Below are 21,014 nucleotides of genomic sequence, written 5' to 3' on the forward strand. Positions count from 1 at the left end.
GCCTGTTCCTGCCATGGGTCTTGGAGATTTCCATCTTCCCTTTGATTCTCCATCCCGTTCAGGGATCTATCTCCTTCCCGCTGGCTTGCCCCACCAGGGGAATCCTGGAGGGGGCTCTCCTGCCGAGGGTGTTGGTTTGCATTGGGGGGTAGGTGGAATCTCTATGCCCCCAGCTCTGCAAACAACCACACCACCAATTTCCAGGGTGTGTCTGTTCCACAATGCAGACCAGTCTTCCTTCTTTGGCTTGGAGGCTTTGGAACTAGCCCCAAATCCTGCTGGTTGGCTGTAAATCCTGAGTAAACTCAAGAAGTGGAGTCACTCTGGATTTACGCTGCCATGTAGGTAAGGGAGGTGGAGGCAACTGGATTTATGCCATGGGGTGACTGCAGAATAATTCGCTGGTGTTGGTAAGGTTACTCCACATTTCCACCAGGGGATGACTGAGGTGGGGGTTACTCTGGATTTACCCCATGGGTGACTGGAGTAACTCTATTGTCAGAGAAGGAGGGTTGACTCTGGATTTACTCAAGGGTGTAACTCAGGAGTAACTCAGCTGGCGTTACGCTGGATGTGCAGCGGGAATTACTGAATTTACATTGTGGTCTAAGGGCTAACTCCGTTCCCGTTACTGGGCTATCGTCTGGATTCACACGGCAGTTACTCTAGGTTTAAGCTGTGGAGTAAATGAGGAGTAACTCCCTTGACTGCAGCTGGGAAATCACTCTGGATTCATAGTGTGGCGGCTTCTCCAGGCAGTTTTAATACTGCGTGCCTCAGTGGATCAGCTGCTGCATTAACTCTCAATCATTGGGGAGCGCGGAGTACAACCGCGGCAGATAAAGTTAGCTTTACTTCCAACGTCCATTACAGAACTAGAGCTGGGCGGGCGGATTTCTGTTCCACGGGAAATTCCCTGATGTTTACATTTGTTTTCATCCCAAATAGGAATGAAACGGCGGCTTTCACAATTTCCTGTGAAATGGACTCTGACTTTCTAACTCTTACAATATAATTGAGACGGCAACATAAAATTTAAATTACTTTTGAAACTAAAAGGCAAAGTGTCACTTTGTTTACAACTCCCCCCTCACCCAAATGAAATTTGATCGAAATCGACGCAGTCCTGCAGCTTATTTGCATTCTGACAGATCGGGATTTTCTGATGGAGGAGTGTTCGGGCCAAAAATTTTCAATCACTTTAAAAATGAAACAATTTTCTGATGTTAAGAGCCAGGTGACAAGCTGCCATAGTTCCACGGGTGTAAATTTCTTAAGAGAATGACTGGAATGTGAAAACTGTTTGCCTAACATTTTTTGTGCATACTATTGAGGGGGGGGGAGGGGGGAGAGGAATAAAATCCAGTCTGTGACAACCCACCCTAGCTAGATTTGTACAGCCCTTGTTACTCACCTGGGTGGAGATCAGGTGCAGCTTGGTGGAGCAAATGGGACCAATTCTCCTTTTGCTAACCCTGGTGTAGATCAGGAGTAACTCCACTGCAGACACAGAGCTGATTCCCTTCTCCCTCGCCCAGGAGTCATTCACTGAAAGCGTGGCTACTCAACATCAGTTTGGACCAGGGAAACGGGAGGAAATAAAGCAGATTTCTCTTCTTTGAATGAGGCCTGTGGGTTTAAAAAAAGAGAGTTTTTGTTTAAAAACCTGTTTTTTAAAAAACAAATCTGAGGTTTTGTTGCTTTTACCACTTCCAGTGATTTCTGTCGATGGGATTATTTATTTAATGTTTTTGTTCGTTTGCCTTTTTCCAAATAGGCGGGGGCAGGAGGAAGTATTTAAAATGGCAATAAAACAAACCTAGAGAAGTTTGAAAGATTCTTCCTTTGTATCTATCCAGCCACTGTCTAGCCAGTCAGTCTGTCGCTCAGCTGGCTGTCCCGGCTCTTCATCCTCCAGCTGTCCAACAGCTCCTACTTTGTCATCACAGCCCCTTGTATTCCGCAGCAACATGGGATCCAATTCTGTGCCGCTGCTGACTTGCTGTATCTCCCTCCCACTTCCAAACATACGCCCCCCCTTGCGACTCCTAATTCATGCCTCTCTGAGGAGCTGTTTCAGGCTCTCTGCAAACTCAGTCCTGGTTTTGGTTCCTCTCAGCTCACCTTTTTGAAGTTATCTTTCCCACCACGTGACTTAGCAACTTGATTTTTTTTTTTTCCCCACTGAAAGTTGAGATCATGGAGGACGATTCTCTAGGAATTCACCAGAGGGGTCCTGGAGCTTCCTTCAAACCTTTCCATAAGGTTCACCTCTGCCTTGCTGCTTCCTGATCCTAGCTGAACAGCTCCTTTTCCTTCCCCTAATTACAATGAGACCCACCCAGATAACTAGTCAGTGTCTGATCTATTTCCCCCCCACGTCTGCCATCCGTGGCTTTGTCTAGAGCGGGGCTTGTCCACCTGAGAAAGCAGCAGTGGGAGAACTCGGGGTGTGAATTTAATAATTGCCCCGAGCTCTTTTCGGTGGCAGCTCTCACAGCATTTTACAAAGGAAGGTCTGTATCATTATCCCAGTTGTACAGGTGGGGAAACTGAGGCACAGAGTGGGGGAGGAATTTACCCCAGGTCACCTGTTTAAGCCACTATCGTTAAGCTGCCGCACGAGGCTGCGTGGACATTGATGTCAGTAGAATGGCTTGACTGGCCACAATTGTTCTCGTGACTGAATTGAGTCGCGTTAGCAACGGCTGGTGGGAAGCTGGTAAGAACAGCCGTGAGCCTGGCTTCTCCTGCGAGTGCTGGTCCCCTTGTGGATCCCGACTGCCGGGGGCGCGTGCGGGCCGTGCACCGGGACCGGAACGGTTCCTAGCAGCGTCCGTCAACCCGCCTGCGCCTTGTGCGTCGGGCCCGTGGTGCCGCCTCCGAGGTCTTATGAAGCTGCGCGGTTCGACGCCGCTCCAGTTCCCTCTCCCCGCTGCACGGGCAGAGTCGGAACCGCTTCCTCCGTCCGCACCACGGCGCTCTTCTCGTGGCGTCGGATCCAGTTATTTCCACCGGTCGACTTTGCTTCCGTAGTTAGAATTTGGCAGGCGTAGTTCCCGTGCGGGGCGTCCCACGGCCCCGGCGAGCCGGCTTTACACGCTCTGCTTCGGGGCCGTGCTCCTCCATCAGTGACGACCCCAGTGCTGCCTCGGTTGCATTGTCGCCCGTTGCGCCGTGTGCTGCTCCTTCCACCGCGGACCCGTGAGGCTCAAGAGGCCCAGCTCCGAAAACCCCCCATGGAGGAAGCGAAGCGCCCACGTGCACGCGCGCCTGTGGCACCGGCAGATCCACCGGAGCGTTCGGCCTCGGCTCCATCCAGAGCGACACCCTCGGCTCCAGCGCTGCCAGCAGCACCAGCGGAGCCCCGCCCTGCGCACCAGAAGCACGCAGATGGGCACAAGAGCGGCTCCCGCAGAGGGGCCGCCTGGAAACGCAGCGTTCCCTCCCCGAGCCGCGCAATCATCCGGCTGCTTCTCCATCCAAGAAGTCTCGCCCAGAGGACAGGTGCAAACCCCATCGAGACCAACGGACATCGTCTTCGGCCTCTGTCACGGAGCCACCGCCTGCACCCTCAGCTCCATCTGCACCGCCGGGACCGGCCCAGCCGCCTGTCTCCGCTACCACCTATGGCTGAGCTTCTCCTGACACATGCTGGTTCCCCGCCGCAGCCCAGATCGCCAGCGACCATGCGCCCTCCATCGCCGGCGGATGAGCTGCTCCTGCTCCTCTTCGCACCGTTGGACCCGCAGGCAGGCACGTCCTGACGGAGTTGCCCTGCGCCAGCTCCGGCTGTTCTCTGGTGCTGCCCTTCCCAGACCAACCCTCCGGCTCCAAGCGGGCGTCAGAGCAGGAGCTCGCCTTTTCCCCAGCGCTCTGACAGGCCGGAGCTGCGGCCCGTGCCCTACGCACCAGTGTATGGACCTCCCGCCCACACACGGTTCCGGTACCCTCGAGATCCGGTACCGGCAGATCCATACGCTTGGACCCACTGGCATCGTTGGACCACGGGGCCCTGCCACTGTCTCACCGCCGGCCTTCGCCGGTTTGTGAGGAACTCCAGGACTCCGCACCACCGGAACCAATGGAGCCACCGACCCCCGACAGGAGCGTTTCCCTCCATGGACGAGACACTCATCCCGCCTTCTTTCAGCCCCGGACGCTGGTGTCCCAGTGTGGTGGTGTCCCACCCCCACGGTCCATACCAGGACCTGCTTCCACCCATGGCAAGGGCTCTTACCCTACCAGCGGAGGATATAAAGGACCCCCCCCCCCAGGACAAGTTCCTGGACAGTGTGTAGCTGGCGGGACCCTCGCGCACCGCTGTTCCCCTGAACCTAAACGAGCAGAACAGCGATACTTTGTCCCTGCGGAAGATACGGACTCTGTTCACGCACCCGCCACCCAGTTCTTTAGTGATCCAGGTGTCAACGGAGAACCTAGACAACAGCACTCCAAGACCACCCCTCCGGATCGAGCAGCCACGAAACTAGACCCGATTGAAGGTAGGATCTGTGCCTTGGTGCACGTCCGCTTCCACATGGCCGGTTACCAGGCTACACGGGCAAAACGCGACTCCCAGACATACACCAAACGGGCCAACTTTCCGGCCTTCCCCTTCCAGAGGACGGACAGGCCGAGTTTGTCTCTGACTGAGGAGGACAAACTGGTGGCCAGAGTAACCCTGCAAGCCGCAGGAGACGCAGTGGACACAAATCCCTGCTCCTTGGCCTGGGGATGGTTTGGCTTGGAGACTCCTGGCTACGAACGGCCGGGTCCGGGTCCCGCTGGAGAACCTCCCCTTCGATACCCGAAAGCTTTTAGTGACCAGAGTTTTCACTCACGTACAGACTCTTACGCCACTCCCCGGTTCTTGGGCGTTTACACGCCAGCCCCAACTCGCCGCCGGTACCCAACCTCCTTCCCTCCCCATCCCCCTGCCCGCCCTACCTACCAGCCAAACCCTCCGTGCCAGCCGGACCGACTACGCCGCAGCCCACGCTCTCAACCGCCTGGATACCCTGCTGCGGCCGTCCCAGCTGCTGCTTTCCCACAATGCCCTGCCAGACGGCCATTTTGACTCCTCCCTCGAGACCCATGAACCACCCACGCCTCCTCGTGCGCTGCAGGGGCCATCTTGCTCAGTTTGCCTCCAGCTGGAGCGAGAGGGCGACCGGTCGCTGGGTGTTGGACATCATGCATGGGGGGGGTACCTCAGAGTTACTTTCCTTCCCCCCTTGTCATCCTCCCTGGGGGGGGGACCCCACCACAACACAATCCACCCCCCTCCAGGAGGGCACCATAGAACACAGTATTGTGGCATGGGTTCTACGCCCCCTAATTGCTCCAAGAGGCGAGATTATGGGACGGGGTGGGAAATAGAGTCGAGGACCCAGGAGAGCCGTTCAGCCCTATATTCCTGACACAGAGTAGCGAGAAAGGGGGGCACTTTCTTCGCATGGGCTCTGGATCTGCGTAAGCCCAGCTCGGTGCTGAGCGGCAGGACGGGAAGCGGTCAGTCGGGCTGGTGGGGTTACGAATCGCTGGCGTGGTAACTGCAGGGTGGTGAGACGTCGTCTCCCTGGGCTATAAACGCAGGGCAGCAGAGCTGTGCGTAGCCTGGTTGGGTGAAAGATTCACTCACAGCTGAGCAGAACTCGGCAAAGGAGGCGTTTGGATGCCAGAGGCTGTAAAATGAGGCAGGGTCGCCAGGGGCTTGAGGCTTCTCTCGGGCTGCCCTCAGGCCCGGGTTGGCTTTCTCCTCCCACTGCTAAAAAGCAGAATTCATGGTTCCTTTTGGAGTCTTTTGTTCTGTTACAGGACCCTCGTCCCGGCTTTGTCAGTGGAGGGTTTCCCCGGGGCTGAGAGCCGGCAGCTGAACTCCCGCAGAGCGGAAAGCACGCCAGGACCAGGGAAACCGCCAGAGACTGACCAGCAGCCGAGGGGACTCAGTGAGGCCTGGAGGTGGTGGGAGTCTGCGGCAGCGGGCGGGCAGCGGGTGCAGCTGAGGGGACTGGCAGGGCCCCACGCCCGAGAGGGGGCCAGTGCAGCTACGCCGGTCAGTCCAGGGGCCAGCGAGACAGGAGAGGCGACGGCCACGCACGCTGGGGTGGGGTGGATCTGGTTCATTGTGCTCATGAATTCTGCTTGTGCTGTTTTCCCAAGCCAGGGCCACGTCCCTTATTTCCCGTTCTGGAAGGGTCACTTTCTACGCTCAGACTCTGTGCTGGCGCGAGGGGGGTGTTGCCCTGTGGGGGCGCCCAGGGGCTAGTGTGTCATTTCCCAGGTGGCTGGGTGGGGCTGGAGCCGGTTTCGGGGACTATCAGTGACAGGGACCCCTCGATCCAGAACCCGGCCCTTGTTGCGTAAATATCTACCCCCTTTCTCTCATCTCTCTAACCGCGCGCCCGTCCCCCTCGCTCCCACCAGGTTATGGCCCCGGAGCTCCTTGGTCTTTAAGGACGTTTAATGAAGCTTCACCAAGGTCTGGCCTCTGAGCAGCCTCAGCCTTCAAAAGCCGGACCCGTGAGCTGCACCCACGACACGAGCTGGCCTGAAAGTTAGGGGCAGAGCCACTGAGATCACGCAGGAGTCCTGGCTCCCAGCCCCGCCCCCTGCTCTAACCACTAGCCCCCTCTCCCCTCCCAGAGCCAGGGATGGAACCCAGGCGTCCCCCCTGCACGGGGGGTGTATCACTGCTCCATTCCCCCCCGAATCTCTCTCTACTTGGACACACAAACCCACCCTCCGCTTCCCAGCCGCTTGTCCTGTCGTCCTGTCCTTGAGGTGCAGAGACCCACCAGGAGGAGGAGACATGGGGCAGGCCACCTGGGGGGGCGGGAGGAGGGCAGCAGCTCTGGCAGGCGGCTTGGCCAGCCTGGCTGTCGCCCGGAGCCGGCGCCACTGGGGATCGGCCCTGAGCTTGGCTCCCGCGTGGTCTGTCCCGAGGAGACGGTGTCGCAACCCCCCAGCCGCTGTTTGCAGAGTTAGCGCCTGGCCTCAGAGACTGCAAACCCCGAAAGGTCTGAGTCCCACTCCCGCCTCCCCCCCAGCCAGCCAGGCCCCCCTGGGGCCGGATCAGAGCCCCCTATAGGGGACAAGCCCCATGTCCCATTCCTGCCCCCCAGCCAGCCAGGCCCTGCCCTGGGACTGGATCGCTGCCCCCTATGGAGGATGGGCCACCTGTCCTGTTCCCTGCCCCCCTGAGCCAGCCAGGCCCTGCCCTTGGGCCAGATTGTCCCCCTGTACGGAACAGGCCCTATGTCCCGTTCCCTGGCCCCCTAAGCCAGCCAGGCCCTGCCCTAGGACTGGATGGACAGGCCCCGTGTCCCGTTCCCTGCGCCCGCTCGTTGTGCATCACGCCAGCTGCTCTGTCACCTCTGCCCCGCTCCCTTCCTCCCGCAGCCTGGCCCTGGCCCTGGCCCTGGGCGGGGCACGGGGAAGGGAAGGTGTGTCAGCTGGCGCCTTTGGGTCTGCCGAGGGGCGCCGGAGCGGAGCCGAGTTCGGGGAGGGCTCAGCCAGGTCCAGGAAAGGAGCGGGCCACGCGCTGACCTCGGTGCAGGGATAGCAAACAAAGCGTGTGTCGCGGCTCTGAGCAAACAGCCCCCTGGAGCCAGCCGCGGCCCCTTCCCCCCGGACGCCTGGGGCCAGGACATCATCGTAATGTTCTTGTTGTGTACCGGGGCAGCTCCCGGCACCACGGGGCCCGATCCCCACCTGTCTCTCGCTGTTCATCTGTGCAGCGCCGGGCACAACTGGGCCCTTGACGGGGGCATCTCTGGGCTTTACTGTAACACGAAGAAGCTCGCTGCACCTGACCTTTATTATCCTCATGATTTACGTTCCGGTAGCACCTAGAGACTGGCTCAGGGGCAGCGTAGTTACCTGGCGCACCCCAGTTTAATTACCTCCAGCCCCGCTCCTCCGGGCCGGGTAGACGGCACTCCGTGGCAGTCAGCGGCTGAACGATCTTTGACACTCTGTGCCGGTGTAAAATGCAGAGAGCGGCCCTCTCCGGGCTGCCGGGAGATGAAATGTTGTGAAGTGCCCAGCTGCTAGAGGGATGGGGGGTTAGACAGACAGCGATCGGGCCCTGGGGGGTGAGATCTCTTGTAACAAAGACTGGGGCGAAAGGACCCTCCAGAATATTTGGTCTGTTGTCCGGTGGGGATCGCAGCTGTGGAAACATGGCAAGAGGCGAGTGCTGGAGGCTGGTGCACAAGCCCCCCCCGTCTCTCCCGCATGCCCAGCCAGACACCGCGCCGGCTGAATCAGGGGAACGCTGCAAAACGGGAGATCAATGCCCCGGGTGGAAATAATGCCAAAGAAATGCAACTGAAAACAACCCCCCCCGAACTGTCCCTCCGTAGCTGCACCTTTGCAAATCCTCGTTTATGGTTTTCTAAGCATCTCGACGGACTGATTTTCTGGGGGGGAGTCTGATAAAACAACTGGTGACATGATCGAGTGAAGCACCCAGAAAGTATCACTCCATAAACATGTGTATTGTTTCTATTAACATGTTAACTCACCTGTAGATTAATTACCATTCCACTCAATTAATAGATCAGTTGGTAATTACCATTTCACTAACATTCACAGTCTATTAATGGAGATGTTAATAATGTATCACTCTCTTAATTGATGAACAAATATAGTCAATAGCTTAGCTAAAGGTAGCTGGGTTGCTAACGAGATGACAAATATTAGTAATTAATAGATTGCTTATATTTTACTTAATATGTTTATTTTATTATTTATTTTATTTAATATGTCAGCTGGTTAATTAATCCAGTAGGTGATTAATAGATTCTTTGATTAATATTTTGTTTAACTGGTTGTTTAATAAATACATTAGCTAGTTACTAGACAGTATTAAACCAATCTTGTTGAATATGTTAGCTAATTAATACACTAGCCAATAAATGTATTAATCAATTTATTATCTTAATCAAAATAGCATATGATTAATTCATGTAATAAACTCACTAGTATATTAATTATTAGAATGGTAGTTGATCTAGTAGCCAGTTAATTAGCATATGTTAATTAATACAGTAGAAACTTAATACACTAGGCAACTGATTACTATATTGGCCAATTATTATCTCTGTGTTAATTAATTGATGTTTTCTTTTGGGAGTACTGGAAACAAATTATTGAAATAATTTCATAAATTAAATTTAAAAAGAAACTTTCTGGAATCAGTAAAAATTCTCAATTTTTAAAATGAATGTTTATTTATTCTGGAACTCACTGGAAAAATCTATTGAAATATGTTAATAAAATCAATTTAAAAAATCCCTACTCATTAAAAAAAGTTGCAGAATAAAACTACTTCCTAAAGAAAATACAAATGCTCGTCAGTTCTTGTTTAACAACTTCTTTATTAATTGATATTGATTGTTCTAAAAATTCATATTTATTTTTTCTATTAAATAATACTTATGTTTGAAAATACCAGAAAAATGCTATTTAAATCATGTCAAATTTCACTGCCTATAGATTAAAACGATCTCCTGGGTTCAATTAATTTAAATGAACTAATTAGTTAGAGCTTAAACTATTGAAATAATGTAATACATTATATTTCCAAATGATTTTTTTCAAAAATATTCAAAGCAGTTCCTTTTCTCAGGCCAATAGACAAAATCATCAGTTTACCTATTTAAGGAAACAAACCACTGAAATACTTTAAGAAATGAATGAAAACTTCCATTCCCAAAGACAATAAAATAAACATCTTCAAACTTGATTACTTTAGGCATGAGACCCTTAGAAACAAATCACTGAAAGCAATTTGCTGCATTCAGTTTTTAAAAGTTACAGGCAAAAGGTATGCTCGTTAAGTTAATTAGTTCATTAGCTTTTGGGAAACACAAGAAATGAACAAAAGAATAATAGATGTACAGTTAAATAAGCTATTTAAATAATTTTATTATTTTTGGAAACAACAAGTCATTTTATACAGGTAGGAAAATTTCTCTTTCATTTGATTGATCCATTAATGGATTACTAGACGCAAATGATTGAAATAACTGAATAAATCAACGTTTGTAGGGCGTCTGATATTGCTACTATTTTTGGCATCTTTTGTTTAATGAAACTGTGACTTTAACTTTGTTAATTCAGTTAATTTTCTTTTTAAAACTTATTAAAAATACAGTTAAACTCCACCGAGTTTAAAGGACAAATTTCTTTTTTTAAAATCGGGTGTTCGCAGAAACTTCTCATTTAATCAATAAATCTTTAGACTGCCTACAACTGAGGAAATGGAAATGAAATTTTCCTCCTTGGAAATTGTTTGTTCACTAAAGCCCGACAGAAAGCGAGATTAGCTCTTAGCAATCGAGGTGACATTTACCAAAGAACAATCAACACATTTTCTTTGAACTTTGGCCCTGATCCTGCAAACACGGCCCCAGGAACAACATGAGTGATTCCGTTGGCTGGGGTGTATCTGCAGTTCCACGGAGCTATGGTTGACTCACGCCAGCTGGGACGCTGGCCCCGTTAACTCCAGCAGAGCTACGGACGATTGACACTAGCCCAATGTGTCCAGTAACTTACATGTGTAAATGTTTCCAAACTCAATGTCAGAGCGAGTAGAGTGACTCACCTAACCTATAGGGTGAACAATGGACTCCTTTTGCCCTGCTACAAACTGTCTCATATGTTTTAGGACTGGGTTTTTCAGTGGATTGGCTGTGAAAGTTAGTGGGATGTGGCAGAATCTCAGAGAACCTCTCCTGTGAAAATCATTAGTAAAATCATTAGACGATTGTTAATTAAGATTGTCTGAAGATTCCTCATTTAGCACTTGCTTGGACTCAAAATACCCCCAACTTTGAAGAAATGTAGCCCCGATTTTTGCCTGTTTAAAATGGGTCATTTTAAGGTGCCATTAACTTGCAGAACTCCTTGCCACAGGATCGTCACATTTAAAAAATAAGGATTGGCTGCTTACATCAATAATAAGAATTACAAGGATGAAATAGATCAACCTGCGTTTGGGAACAGAGAGAAACTGGGTTAGATGGGCCCTGTGGCTGGTGCCTAGCTGATCACTTTGATGTTCAAATTCTGGGATGATGGCTAATTAGGACTCATTGATTGTTATCCATTCAAGGCTTATTTTTAATAAGTTCTGCGATGGAAAAGAGTCACATTTCCCAGAATAGTTCATTTCCCCTTCTACCTGCTGTTACCTAATTAGCTGGCGGGATGAATCTCCCACTTTGATGCCTGGATCCTCTTGTGGCCAGGAGAAAAGTTGCTGAATTTGGGGGCTTTACAAGAAAAGATGAGGTTATTCCCATCCCGGCCTCGCCCCGCTCTCGGCTGTGGCATTCCTGGAACAGAAACCCCTGCCATGAAACTTACTGTAAATGTTTTGAAACCCTTTGGGACAGACGCCAGGAAGGATTAAAGTTAAAACCCAGCAAGAATGTGGTAGCGACGGGGACAGATCCCTGCCTTGTGCGAGTTAATGGAGCTTCATTCGAAAGAGCGTTGATGATCGGCAGCGGCCGGGTGCGTTGACTCCAATGGAGCAATGGCTGATTGACACCAACGGGGGAGCCGGCCAATGGTTTGTTGGAATTTTTAGACCAACTGCGATAACCTTATTGACGTGCTGTTTACAGCTTCTCTCTCCTTACCTGTCCTTTCCTGGCACCGGCGGGATTGGCTGTTTCGGGACCAGGGAGGGATTTGTGGGCTATAAAAGCAGCCCCGGCAGAACTCAGCTGCTAGATCAGCCCTTCGGAGACACGACAGGGGAGCCGGAAAGAGGAGATCGAAAAATACCAGGCAGAAAAACATCACGATGAAGCTTCAAGTCGCCTGCGTGATTCTCATCCTGGTCATCTTCTCCGCCGAAAACGCCTGCAGCTTCCAGCGCCAGGTGAATGCTTTGTGTTAACGGTTTTTAGGATGACTGTTCTTAGACGTCCTGATGGAGATTGGGGCCCCGCTGTGCCGGGTGCTGCCCAGACATAGCGCGAGCCACGCCCTGCCCCAGCTGAGATCAGGCGCTGCCTAGAACAGGCAAAGGCAGAGTTATCATTCCCTTTTTCCCAGGTGTGGGGAAACTGAGGCACCGAGCCACGCAGGGACTGGCTCAAAGTCATGTGGGCAAGCTGCTCCAGAGATGGGAATGGAACCCAAAAACCTGGATTCCCATCTTGGGGCATTGCCCAACCCTGACTTTATTTAGGATTAATTTGACACAACGTTATCATCTCCACAGCCACCCCAGTGCACGTTATTCCAGGCCCCTGTAACCGCCCGGTGCTATTGAAAAGGTCTGCGAACGGCTGAAGGGTCTGTCTAGAATTTCAGGCAGATTTTTGGAAGGGAGAAACCACCATTGCTTTTGCGCCAAAAATGGTCCAACATGTTTTTAACCCAAAATCCCCTGTTTTTACAATATAAATGTCTTTATTCTGGACTAAAATCCATGTTCTTAGCTAGGCAAAGACTTCCATGGTGAGTCACATATGGGGCATGAAATGTAAATACAACTCTTTTCCCCATTGTCTTTTTGAAGGATAATTTTCCCCCAAAACTTGTTACTTTTTTCCAGACTTTCCAGTAGGATTCTATCCTGAGTGCAAGATGTATTGTCTTGTCATGGTGCTTCCCCCACTAAGGTGAATGGGTGACAGTAAATTGCAGAGCCCAGAATGTGTGTGGCAAATGAAAGGAAGAGAACCCAGGAATCCTGGTTCCCAGCCCCCCCGGCTCTAACCACTAGACCCCACTCCCATCCCAGAACCAGGGAGAGAAGCCAGGTGTCCTGGCTCCCAACCTCCACCCTGCTCTTACCCACTGCACCTAGCGTAAAGCTGAGGTCTCTCTTCGCTCTCTCTCTGCAGACAGAAGATCCTGCTGGTTTGTTAACACAACCAATGGAACCGGCAGAAGAAACCCAGGGGCTGCAGGTAAGAACTGGATGAGGGGGGCTCTCCCCCGCTGTCAGGGCTGGCCCCGATGCGCCAAGGCAGCAGTAGGGGGTGCTGTGCTGCAGGGAGCGGGGCGGGGGCTCTGCCCCCACAGTCAGGGCTGGCCCCCAAGGCTGCACTACAAGGAGCACAATCCCTGTACATACACCGCTCCGGGACCCGCTGCCAGACACCAGCGCTATCCATGAACCAGTGCCCTTCCCTCGTGGCAGGCCTGAGAGAACCCAGGAGTCCTGGCTCCACCCCGCTCCCCGGTCTAACCACCAGGCCCCACTCCCTTCCCATCGCTGGGGAGAGAACCCAGGAGTCCTGGCTCCCGCCCCTCCCTGCTCTAATCACTAGACCCTGCTCCTCTTGCAGTGCCGGGATAGAACCCAGGAGTCCTGGCTTCCCCACCCTCCTCCGCTCTAACCACTGGACCCCGCTCCCCTCCCAGCGCCGGGGTAGAACCCAAGAGTCCTGGCCTCCCCACCCTCCTCCGCTCCAACCACTAGACCCTGCTCCCCTCCCAGCGCCGGGGTAGAACCCAGGAGTCCTGGCCTCCCCACCCTCCTCCGCTCCAACCACTAGACCCCGCTCCCCTCCCAGCGCCGGGGTAGAACCCAGGAGTCCTGGCCTCCCCACCCTCCTCCGCTCCAACCACTAGACCCCGCTCCCCTCCCAGCGCCGGGGTAGAACCCAGGAGTCCTGACCTCGTTCTGCCCTGCGCCAGGCCCTGCTGCGGCGGCCCAAGCGGCACAACACCCACTTCCCCATCTGCACCTACTGCTGCAAATGCTGCCGGAACAAGGGCTGCGGGTTCTGCTGCCGCACCTGAGCCGGACGGACGGACGGACGGACGGACGCTGATGCACCACAGCAGCGCTGGGGGGGGCGCCGTAACCTCCAGCCCCAACCACGCACAGCCCGCTGCCCCCAGCACTGCTGCTTCTCACCCGCCCCCCGCCCCAGACTCGCCTTATTTATTGCTTCGTTTTCTTCTGTGTCTTTTTGTTACCAACATTAAACGTGCTTTTTAACAGCCCGAGCCTGTCAGCTTGGTTCCTTACTGAATTGGACCCAGGAGTCCTGGCTCCCAGCTCCCCTGCTCTAACCACTAGACCCCACTCCCCTCCCAGAGCTGGGCTAGAACCCCAGAGTCCTGGTTTCCAGCCCCCCCTGCTCTAACCCTGCATCTCGGCGCCGGGCGAGCCACTCCCCGTGTGGCATTGCTGTGCGGCTGTTCCCCAGCTGTCCCACCCCAGAGGTGGCTGCATCTCAGCACCCGGTATTATTTATCACAAACCATGGTCCCGTGCTTAGGTGCTCCTAAGGTCTAGGTGGGGAGTGTCCAGTTACTCTGAGCGGCTTGAAGAGTGAGGCCAACCCCTGAGTAAAACCGAGGCAGCATAAAACTTTTCAGCCGGGGGAGGAACTGGGGATGGTTTTTATTTAGCTGCAGCAGCGAAAGGGTTAACACAGGCAGACGTGCGCCGCAAGCTGCTAGGGCATAACTCTGTCTATCGAGTCAAAAACCCTGGCCCAAGGGAGCAGTAGCTGCCTCTCGGGTATATCAGAGGTGCCCAGAGAGGCCCCCAGCTGAGAGCGGGGAGGCTGGGCCACCCAGACACAGCAGGAGTTAGTTCCTGCTCAAAAGCGCTCACAATGTAACTAGCTAAATGCACATGCTACAGATGGGAAACTGAGGCACGGGGCGGTGCTTTGCCCAGGGTCACGCAGGCATTCTGTAGCAGAGCTGAGAATTGGGCCCAGGCGGCTGGAGCCCCAGGCTAGTGCCTTAGTCACAAGGCCAGCCTGCCATCCCACCGCTGACACCAGTTTCTATTTAGCTCACTCCCTGCCATGACCCCACCTGCCTCGCTGCACTTAGCTGTTGGCAAAGATGGTTTCCTCCCGGAACGTCTCCCCATCGCCTCCCCACCCTCATATCTTCCTCCTCCACCTCCTCCTCTTCCTGTCTTCTCAAGGACTGCTCCTGTGCGGGGAGAGACCCAGGGGAAGGGATGGCTGGGGATCCCAGTGTGGGGTGGGGAATCCCATAAGAGGGGGATTCTCGGAGCTGTGGATGTGGGGGCCCAGAGCCCATGTGGGACGGGAGGAATCCTAGCAGGGTGGAAGGGCTGGGGCAGGGGCTGGGATAACCTGCTGGAGGGCTGGGAACCTGTCTGTGGGAGGTGGCCGTAGACGCTGGCTGCCCATAGGAGTTATAGACCCTCCTGTCTCCACACCCTTGGCACCGTCTAGTCCGGGCGGGGGCTCCCACACGCCTGTCTGGGGTGAAACTATCCTCATCATCCCGCCCACAGGCACATCTGGCCTGGAGTCGCACCCCCTGCCCCTTCGCTGTCCCCGATCAGACCCATGTGCCCATCTAGCCCAGTATCCCCCATCTCCTGCCAACCCAGATCAGCAGAGCTGCATGTGGGGGGAGCTGCGTGGTGGGATTGAGGGGCAGCAGGTGGAATGTCACACTGCCAAGAAGTGATAGTTGATCTTGGGGGGACCCGTTAACCCCACTCCTTGTTCCAGGCCTTGGTTCCCACCAGATCCTCCTCTTGTCCCACCTGAGTCCTTCCCTTCGCTGCTTTCCAGGAAACTGCAGCCCCGGCACAAACCGGCAGGAGCAGGCAGCCCCTGCAAACCAACAGCTGGTGTCAGCGGTGGGATCAGTGGGTGGAGATGGACCTGACGGTGCGTCATGAACTGGTGAGCTCTGCAAAGGGCAGGGTGGGTCCCCCGTAGCAGGAGAGAGGCCAAGGTCTGGCCTGGCCGTGGGGACCGAGCCCCTTTCCCCACCCCGCCAGGGCTGGGAGGCCCAGAGGTGAAAGGGGGCAGGTGTTGGCCCTGTGACATACTTGGGTTACCATCTAGCTGAGCGACTGGCACGTGGTGCCGTATTTCCCCACGTATACATCTCTGCCTGAAGCCAAAGAGTCCACCCCTTTTAGCCAATGGCTAAACTGGATTCCATGCCCAGCCCCTCCCCTAGAGCTACCCCAGACGTGGGATACAGACCCCGGTGGGGGCGTGTACGTGAGCAATTACGGTAGCAGGGCAGCCCCCCCCCCCCTCCCCCCCCCCGGCCGGGCCCCGGTACCTGTGGGCAGGACAGGGAGCGTGGCCTGGCTCAGCCCGTGGGTATTGGTGGCGGCGCAGGAAACGTTGGCCAGGGCCCTGGTTGGGCCCCGCAGCTCCCCACTCCCCTTCCGTAGAACCCGGGAGTCCTGGCTCCCAGCCCTCCCTGCTCTAACCCCTACACCCCACTTCCCTGCCGGAGCTGGATCGGGGTCACTCACAGCTGACTTGCAGCTGGACGGGTCTGTGGTGGAGACTCCGACCGCACAGTTTGTGATGCTGCAGCCAAACTGTTTGCCGTGCTCCCCCGGGGGCGGGCGTGAGGCTGAGCACGGAGCTGTAGGAGACGCGGCCGTGCATCAGGGAGACCGAGGCATTCCTGGCTGTGGAATCAAACGCCCCCATCCAGATGTTTTGGGGAGGGGTCCCGCAGCAGGCGCCTGGAGCATGGCAGCTCACCTTCATCGGCTGCCCAGCTAGCAATACCCTGAGGATCCCCAGCACCGGCTGCTCTGCCAGCTCTGAGCAGGAGACACTGTTAAAATGCAGCTCAGTGGGGAATTATTGGGATTAATCCCTGGAACTCCCTGCCACTGGGTATTAGTGGGGTTAACCAGTGGAACTCCCTGCCCCTGGGTAGTATCAGGTTAACCCATGGAACTCCCTACCACTATTGGAGATTTTTAAGAGCAGGTCTGACCAACACCTGTCAGGGATGATCTAGATAAGCTTGGTTCTGCCTTGAGTGCAGGGGGCTGGCCTAGACGACCTCACGAGGTCCCTTCCTGTCCTACGATTCTGTGTGGGAGGAGGGGAGTCTAGTGGTTAGAGCGGGTGGGCTGGGAGTCAGGACTCCTGGGTTCTAGCCCCAGCTCTGTGGGATTCCTGCCAGTCCAGCTGGCTCTGCAATTGCTCTCTTACCTTGGCAGAGCAGCGCCAGGATGATCCCAGTGAGCAGCCTGGGGGAAGGGGAATCCAGCCGGCTCTGCGCACCCACATCCGCCTGCTCATTGGCGCTGGGGGGTGGGGGGGGGCAGGCAGCACCCTGGACTCAAAGGCGCTGTGATTTGCTCCTTTCCGGGGATCCCACATTACTGCATGGGGGAGTTATTGGTGAGACAGAGGGTGGGGAAATGACTGAACAGAGGAGGGGAGTGGAGTCTAGTGGTTAGAGTGGGTGCTGGTTGGGGGAGGGGGGGGTCTAAAACTCAAAGGCAGGGTCCCAGGCAACTCTGCGCCAGCCAGCTCTGAGCGGATGTTGTACTACAGCAGCTGCGACCCCCATCTCCCAGAGGGAAACCACATCCTGCCAAATCCGCCCGGCCCCACGGCCCCATCTAGCCCGGCGTCCCACCTGCCCCCCTCCATGCACACGCAGCGCTGGGGCGGTGCTCGCTTTCTCTCTGTGTTCCTTGCCCCCAGCCCGTGCGCCCAGCCCCCCTTGGTCCCTCCCACCTCCCCACTTTGGTTTTCACACCGGCTGGCAATTTGCACTGTGACATTGCCCAGCCGCGTCCCCTCAGCTCTCCAGCCCGAGATGCCATTTACGATGCTTTGCGGCCAACTGCTTCCCCCCCTGCAGCCTCCCCGCCCCCGCCCCCCCCCAGCTCTACCCTGTAACTTGCTCCTAGCGATACAGGCTGGCGAGCCACTAGCCACACGTGAATTAAACTGCAGAGCAAGTACTCCCGGCCTTTGCCCCGGAAACGTGCAGCTTAGGCTGGCCAGCTAGCAGGTGATAGCAATTGGGATGGGGTGAGGGGTAATAGGCGCCTATGTAAGGAAGAATGCTGAATAGCGAGCCTGGCCCTATAAAATCAGGACATCTGGGCACCCTAGTGCATCTTGTCCTGCCCAGTGTGAACTCAGAGCAGGTGCACCGGTTCAGCGAAGCCACGTGCCGGCCTGATTGGCCCAAATGGTGTTTCCCGCACACTTCGCCCCAGACACGCCGGTTTAGGGCAAACGGCAGCCAGACAAATGTTCGGGGCTGATGCACAAACGTCAGAATTGGTCGCAAAGAAAATAAAAAGGTTACAGGTGCAAACGCAGCCCTAACTTCACAAGCCGAATGAACATCAAAGCCAAAGATTTCTCTCCCCCATGCCCACGTACATTTCAAGGCTGACTCTCTGTGAAGCCTGGGACCCCTCCACTTCCAAGGTCATTGTCTTTCCGGTGTCTTTGTTTATACCTTCCCCTCCTCCCCCTTGGCTAGACATTGGCTCATTGGCAGGTTTGTGGGTGTTCCCCAGCATTGCGGTAACAATCATGCAGTAAAGGCTCATAGTGTCATGCACAGGGTTGCTGCACATAGTTCAACGGGACAATAATGTTCAGCAGCTTATGAGTTTTCAAATGACACCTCACAGGGCAGGATGAGTACAAGTGGTACCGTAATTTTACTAAAAGGGGTGACTGAGGGGTGCAACTTGTCACTCAGCGGCCCGGACTCAGTGCAGCACGTCAGTGTGTGGCAGTAGCTGGGGGCATGCAGCCGGCAAGTGGTAGCGAGTCACGCCGGGCGCTGGGGTTAACCCCGCAAAAACATCACCTCCTCCTTGAACTTTGTATTCGGCAGGCGGCTTATAACCAAATTGGTGATCCTACGCTGGGCAGTATGGTAGCGATGCACCTCTTGGGTGACGCTGGGGGGCACTGGCCCCGAATGATGTTGCCTAGGCAGGCTAGAATTGGGCCTGCGCGTGTATGTCAGTAAATATGATAACAAGGGGCCCTGTGTGTGTGTGTGGGGGGGGTTCATAGAGCTATACTAGGCTGCACATATATGTGAGTAATTATGGTAACCAGGCAGCGGGACACGGGGGCGGGGAGGGTGAGGGGGTGGAGGGGGCTTTCCTCACCCCTGAGACAGCCAGGCCCTCCCCCTCCAGTGCTGGATGGGGACCGGCGCCCCCTAGAGGGGAAAGGCCCCGTGTACCATTCCCTGCCCAGCAGCAGTCCTGGCTCCCAGCCACCCCATCCCCACCCTGCTCTAACCACTAGACCTCACGCCCCTCCCCAAGCTGGGGATGGAACCCAGGGGTCCTTTGATGCACATGTGAGGGGGCGATAAGTCACCAGACAGGAGGCTTTGAGAACAGGATCTTTAATCTCCATGGAGCAAGGGGGGTTTGGCAGCATTCTCTGGGGCAGGGCTGGCTGGGGATCCTTGCTGGGGTGACCACGGGTCTGTGGGAGCGCGGGGTCACACACACACACACAGAGCGGGGTTCCTCCCCTCCAGCAGGGGGCAGCAGAACAAACACACACACACACACACACACACACACACACACACACACTGCCCCCTAGCTGGGGGCTCTTGGAGGAATCGGTCCAGTGATGCCGCAAGGTTCTGTCCAGCCCCACACAGCTCCCGGCACTGTCCCGGGGGGAGCACGGGCCCCAGGCTCAGCTCTAGGCAGCTCTGAGGGTGGCCAGCGTCACCACACCTGGGGGGGGAGAGGAGAGCAATGGGCTCAGGGCAGCAGTGGGGCCAGGGGGAGCATCATCTGCCAGTACCTAGCACCCCACCCCAGAGGCAGACGCATCTTGGCACCAAGCAAGGGATCCCTGTACAAACAGCCCCTGTACCCCACCCCAGAGGTGGCTGCATTTTGAGACGCCCCGCCCCATGTTGCACTCACCAGTGATGAGGAAGAGGGGGAAGGCGGCCCAGGCGAGGCCGAAGGACCAGCCAAAGATGGAGTGGCCCTGCGTGGCGTTCACCATCTCAGCATGCTCCCCTGTGTACAAGGCCATCGCGATCAAAGCACAGAGCCCTAAGGTCAAAGGGGACAGCGTGGACACCCCTTAGTGCATCCTACGCGCAGCCCCGGGGCCCCTGCCCAGTCCCACCACCAGAGGGAGCTGTCACAACCCAGAACAGGGTTTGGGGGGTGGCAGGGCTGGGGCTCGGCTCCCCAGGGCTGGCTGGGGGGAGGGGAGGACACATGGTAATCATGAGCCCTGGGGCTGGGCGTAGCTGGGAGACGAGGCCCCGGAGGGATGGGGACGGGGCGGGGGGGTACCTGCACTGAAGCTGCCCAGGCAGGAGCTCACCGTCAGCGATACGGAGCCGAGGTGGGTGCGCAGGAACAAGGCGAGGAGCGCGACGGAGGAGAAAAACCCGGCAATCGCGGCCAGGATCATAAAGGCCCTGGTGACCGTTAAAGGGACTGTAGCAAAGGATGGAGTTAAATAAACAACAGCGCACCGAACTGGTTATAGAACCCAGGAGTCTGAGTGCCCAGCCCCGCTCTAACCCCTAGACCCCACTACCCCACTACCGACAGAAATAGAACCCAGGAGTCCTGACTCCCTGCCCCCCTCCCTGCAATCCCTAGCCCAGGCATCCTGCCTCCCTGCCCCTGCCTGTGGGAGCGGCTTGGTGGCAGAGGTGGGTTCCCTGATGCTGCCCTTACCTGATACTGGAGCAATTTCTACACACACTGGAATCAGACAACTCTTCCAGAGCCCCGCATGGAGGGACCCAGGGTGGCTTCTGGCCACCAGCCAGTGGTCGGAGCCCAGGGCCACCAGCAGCAGCAGGAGGCTGAGCAGGGCCAGGCCGGCGCTGAGGATCCGGAGAGGCAGCATCGCGGGCAGAGCTCAGGGCCGGGGGGTGGCGCAGCGCTGGGGGCCAGGAAGCACCTGGGTCGGGAATGGGGCAGGGTGAGAGTCAGAGGAAATGAGCCAGAGTCCTGGGGCCTGGCGCTGAGTCACCCCACAGACGGCTGGCCAGCTACTAGAGAGCTGGGGGTGTACGGGGACGGACGGACGGAGGGATGGAGGGGGTGTATGGGGCTGGATGGATGGACGGACAGGGCTGTGGGGGAATGGAGGGGCTGTGGGGCCAGACGGACACTCAGGTGCCCCAGGCACACCAGGTTGTCTGGGGGACTCTGTTTAAATGCCCCCCCCCCAGCCCCGAGCGCCCCTCCTCACCAGTTCCGCGGCGCTTGTTCTAGC

The 21,014-nt window shown here is 55.6% G+C and overlaps 2 protein-coding genes across 2 annotated transcripts; one reads left to right on the top strand and one right to left on the bottom strand.

The window, feature by feature from the left end:
• The first annotated feature begins 11,746 nt into the window (after positions 1–11,746).
• On the top strand, positions 11,747–13,989 carry HAMP (hepcidin antimicrobial peptide). The gene is made up of 3 exons (XM_067557468.1): positions 11,747–11,905; positions 12,879–12,944; positions 13,678–13,989. The coding sequence occupies exons 1-3, from the start codon at positions 11,828–11,830 to the stop codon at positions 13,780–13,782; spliced, it is 249 nt and encodes an 82-aa protein (XP_067413569.1). The 5' UTR covers positions 11,747–11,827; the 3' UTR covers positions 13,783–13,989.
• Positions 13,990–19,460: 5,471 nt separating this feature from the next.
• LOC137159320 (protein NKG7-like) lies at positions 19,461–20,642 on the bottom strand. Its single transcript, XM_067557478.1, has 4 exons — positions 20,468–20,642; positions 20,075–20,221; positions 19,691–19,825; positions 19,461–19,495 (listed from the first exon to the last, which is right to left on the bottom strand). The coding sequence occupies exons 1-4, from the start codon at positions 20,640–20,642 to the stop codon at positions 19,461–19,463; spliced, it is 492 nt and encodes a 163-aa protein (XP_067413579.1).
• Between the last annotated feature and the right edge of the window lie 372 nt (positions 20,643–21,014).

The sequence above is a fragment of the Emydura macquarii genome, unplaced genomic scaffold (assembly GCF_026122565.2).
Source record: "Emydura macquarii macquarii isolate MOO-44397 ecotype Brisbane River unplaced genomic scaffold, CSIRO-AGI_Emac_v2 contig_1851, whole genome shotgun sequence".
In the NCBI taxonomy this organism is placed as follows: Eukaryota; Metazoa; Chordata; order Testudines; family Chelidae; genus Emydura; species Emydura macquarii.